At 52.9% G+C, this 3822-nt stretch overlaps 2 protein-coding genes across 2 annotated transcripts; one reads left to right on the forward strand and one right to left on the reverse strand.

Moving 5' to 3' along the window:
- The first annotated feature begins 584 nt into the window (after positions 1-584).
- On the forward strand, positions 585-1126 carry H310_13825 (hypothetical protein). Its single transcript, XM_008881471.1, has one exon. It carries the CDS (start codon positions 607-609, stop codon positions 1081-1083), a length of 477 nt encoding a protein of 158 aa, XP_008879693.1. The 5' UTR covers positions 585-606; the 3' UTR covers positions 1084-1126.
- On the reverse strand, positions 1126-3236 carry H310_13826 (hypothetical protein; the record flags this gene model as incomplete). Its single annotated transcript, XM_008881472.1, has 6 exons — positions 1126-1265; positions 1320-1475; positions 1525-1722; positions 1766-1989; positions 2045-2350; positions 2398-3236. 6 exons carry the CDS (start codon positions 3234-3236, stop codon positions 1126-1128), a joined length of 1863 nt encoding a protein of 620 aa, XP_008879694.1.
- Between the last annotated feature and the right edge of the window lie 586 nt (positions 3237-3822).

Genomic DNA, 3822 nt, shown 5'->3' on the forward strand with positions numbered 1-3822 from the left:
GTAGACGTTACTGCACATTCGGCTTCACGGCGCTTCAGCATGATAGCTTCGAGCTCCTTCGTGTCCGGAATCTCCTCTGGTCGACCCGCGCCATCGAGGTGGAAACGCTTCCTCGTGCCCACGAAGGACAAAATCTGGTCCTTTTGTTGAAACCAACGCGAGAGGTTGCTCTTCGGGATTCCGGTGCTTGCTTCAAGCTCGCGGACTGATGCGATGGCAGCTATCATTTGCAGCTCTGTGACATGGCAGTATCGCCGCCGTGGCCTCTGATGTTGGCTGATCTTGTCGCGTAGCTCAAGTGTCATTCGAAAGTGATTGGCATGTGTGAAAGGGCTCAATATGGCGCGAATTTTAAATGTTTTCCCGCCAAGTTTTTATTTTGGCCAATGATTTCTTATGGTTTGACTTCAAGTGATTTGATTGGCTCAAATATGATCATCACGTATGAAAACTTCGGTGTCTCTTAAATTCTGTCGTCGTCTGTAATTCGAAGAATTTGGACGATCTAACACCTCAACGAAGTTTGGATTGGATAAAATTTATCCAATCAGATGGCGCTGTTGTGGGGATTTCAGAACCCCAGCCACGCTGGCCGCAACATCACCGATGATTCAAGCAATCGACGCCCCTGTCCTCCTCGTCCTCACTCTGGTCTGCATTGCCGTGGAGGCGGTGCTGCATGCGATCCAGACTCGTGGAAGCCGACCCACGCAAGCAGAACTCACCCTCCAACGGCAGCATGCAGTCCTATCAGTTCAAGCGAAGAAGCTCAACAGCGTTGACATGTTTGTCGAGCATTCCAAGCTGCTGCGCCAGATGAACACGGTCAAGAAACAGGAACAATCTCTAGCTGTGGAACGCTTGGCGAAGGCGGCTGTTCCTGGTTTCTTTGGCTACATCCATCCCATCCTCCTCGCTGCGATCGTTATTGTATTTTGGTCGACGCCGCTCATCGTGTTCCCGCCTGGAAGGCTCATGCCCGTGGAGCGCCTGGTCGCCATGCCATTCTTCCCAGCCGGTTCTGTGTCTGCCGGCGGCTGGTGGCTCATCTGCCGACGCGTAATTGGGCGAGTATTAAAGTAGTTCAAATAATCTGTCCAACAAGACATATCCATGTCATTGAGGTTACCCCAGAGTATCGCCGCCATAGCCGCCACTTTGGCCGCCCAAGTAATCGCGGCGACCGGCATTCAGCTTGCGAGCGTTCGACTCGAGCTTGGGACAGTCTGTGATTCGATGGCCCAGCCCACCGCAGAATGCACATCCTACGACGTCCGATGCAGTCAGTGCCCACCCCTTCCTCGACGATCTCCCGTTACCTTTGGAGCCCGTCGCGTTCTCCTGGGAGTGTTCCATGGGGTCATCCAGCGCCTTGAGCACAGGCGGGACGCGCTGCTTAGCTTCCACGAGCAAGTGCTTCAGATCCAAGAGAGCGCTTTCTGGGACACTCTTGTTGATGAAGGTCGTGGCAACACCTGCATGCCGCCTCGCTTAGCATCGTTCCACCCGGGTCTATGGGCCTACCAGTCTTGCCGCACCGCCCTGTACGACCAATACGATGCACATAGTTTTCAATCTCCACGGGCATGTCAAAATTGATGACGTGTTGGATATCGGGGAAGTCAAGGCCTTTGGCAGCGATGTCTGTCGCGACAAGGACGTCCTTGTCTCGGCGCTTGAACATGTCAATGGCTTCGTTACGCTCGACTTGGTCCTTTCCGCCTAGAGTCACAATGTCATCGTAACTCTCGTGAAACCAGCGCACCGTGGATCGAGACCGCTTCGACGCCCTTGAGCAGCAAATACTCGTGAATGTCGTCGACATCGCCCTTTCGCTCACAAAAGATAAGCACGGGAGGTGCCGTCTTCTGCAGGCACTCGAGCAAGTACACGATCTTGGCCTCCTGCTTGACGTATTCGACTTCTTGGAGCACGTCCAAGTTGGCCGCCCCCGCTCGCCCTACGTTGACCAGGACCGGACGAACCAATCTACATCACACTCGTCAGTAACCAAGTGAGCGAGAAGCTCTCCAGTAGACATTACACTTGTTTGGCAAAGTCTTGAAACTTCTGCGGCATCGTGGCGGAGAAGAGCAGGGTCTGGCGCTGGTGTTTGAAGTGGTTGAAGATCGAAGCGACCTCTTCGTCGAACCCAAGATCAAGCATGCGGTCCCCTTCATCCAGGCAAATATACTGACACAAGTCCAAGTTCATCTTTTTGGACTGGAGAAAGTCCTTGAGACGGCCGGGGGTCGCCACCACGATGTGGACTCCCCGCTTGAAGATCATGTCGAGCTGCTCACGCTTATCTTGGCCGCCCATGCACAGTAGACTGCGAAGCTCAGGAAAACTGCAGACGGGAGGAGGTGAGATGAAACAACGAGAAGGAAAGCTTACCCCGCTTTGAACAAGGCTGACGTGAAGTGGTTCACGATCTCGTACGTCTGCCGCATGAGTTCGCGCGAAGGACCGAGGATGACGCCAAACGGACCTTCTTTGCTGATTATTGGCATCTTCTTCTCCTGTTCAAGGGCCAGCATGACGAGAGGCAGCGTGAAGGTGAGCGTTTTCCCACTGCCGGTGAACGCGATCCCGATAATGTCGCGCCCGGACAAAATGCACGGCATCGCTTGAACCTGGATCGGCGTGGGTCGAACTATGTTTTTCGCCTTTAGAGCATCCAATATGGCTGGTGGATAACGCATTTCGGCAAATGACTTTATCGGCGGAGGGATGTCGTCACCGTCGACGAGAATGTGCCACTTCTTGCGCACAACGTCGCATTCATCCTCGGTGAGTCGCGCAATATGCCGAGGAGGCGTCCACGTCCTTTTGATGGATTCTGTGTATCGGACACCGCTGGCGTGCTCTGCAGCCGACACAAGTGCGACCTTCTGGACCTGGGATGCCTCATGCAAGAGCTGCACTTCCGACGTGGATTGTATTCGTTCGTCTTCGTTCACGCCTTCCGTTTCCCGTTTCTTTTTGAGCTGGAATGACTGATCCAGCAAACTCACAGTTGAACGAGTGGGTGCAGCGTCGTCAGCGTCCGCCGCTGGTGTTTGGTTCTTCGTGTCGAGCTGTTTCGGTGTGTAGTTTTTCTCTAATTCGTCGTCTTCGTCGTCCTGTGCATGCTGCTTCAGCTTCTCCTGGATGACCTTTTGTCGCTTAATGCGTCGTTCCTCCTCATCTTGGCGGCGCTGCCTCAGCGGGACATACACATCCTCTCCGTCCATCGACACTTTTGATCGATGCTATCTGTGGTACGTTATCCGGATGCAACATCCGAATGCTTATTCAGTGTGCATCGATTTTTGCATGATGGGAAATTCATCAAGTATGAAAGGTATCAAATGCCGACAAATATTAAATTTACAAGTTCTACCTACGACATCAAAAGTCCACAGACATGGAAGAGCCGACACGGAGGGTCTCAAAAGCAGCCATCAGCGACCTTTGAGGTAGGATGCCTGTATGCGCCCAGCAATTTCTTATCGTTGATGGTGATACTTCATCCCACGCCACTGTTGCCCAACGTATCGCCTGCAGCGCATCGAAGACATACGGATTCTTCCATTGCTTGTCAGTCATGGTGCCACCTGAGGTAATGTTGTCGTCAATATGAGTCGCATGGGTAAGTTGGCGTTTCTTGTAGTATGCGTTGAATGCGGCGATAATTCCGGCGTCCATGGGCTGCAGCGAGAAGTGTTGGGAGGCAGCATCAACACGCGAATGTTGCAGACGTCGGCCCGAACAGCTTGGTGCGAATAGGCATTGTCCAGGAGTAGTAGAATTGTACGATTTTATCTCTTCATGTCTTCA

This window comes from Aphanomyces invadans (genome assembly GCF_000520115.1).
Source record: "Aphanomyces invadans strain NJM9701 unplaced genomic scaffold supercont1.56, whole genome shotgun sequence".
NCBI classification, from domain to species: domain Eukaryota; phylum Oomycota; class Saprolegniomycetes; order Saprolegniales; family Verrucalvaceae; genus Aphanomyces; species Aphanomyces invadans.

Excerpts from the sequence above, each read along its gene's own strand:
- H310_13825 (XM_008881471.1), top strand. The coding sequence starts at position 607 with ATGATTCAAGCAATCGACGCCCCTGTCCTCCTCGTCCTCACTCTGGTC.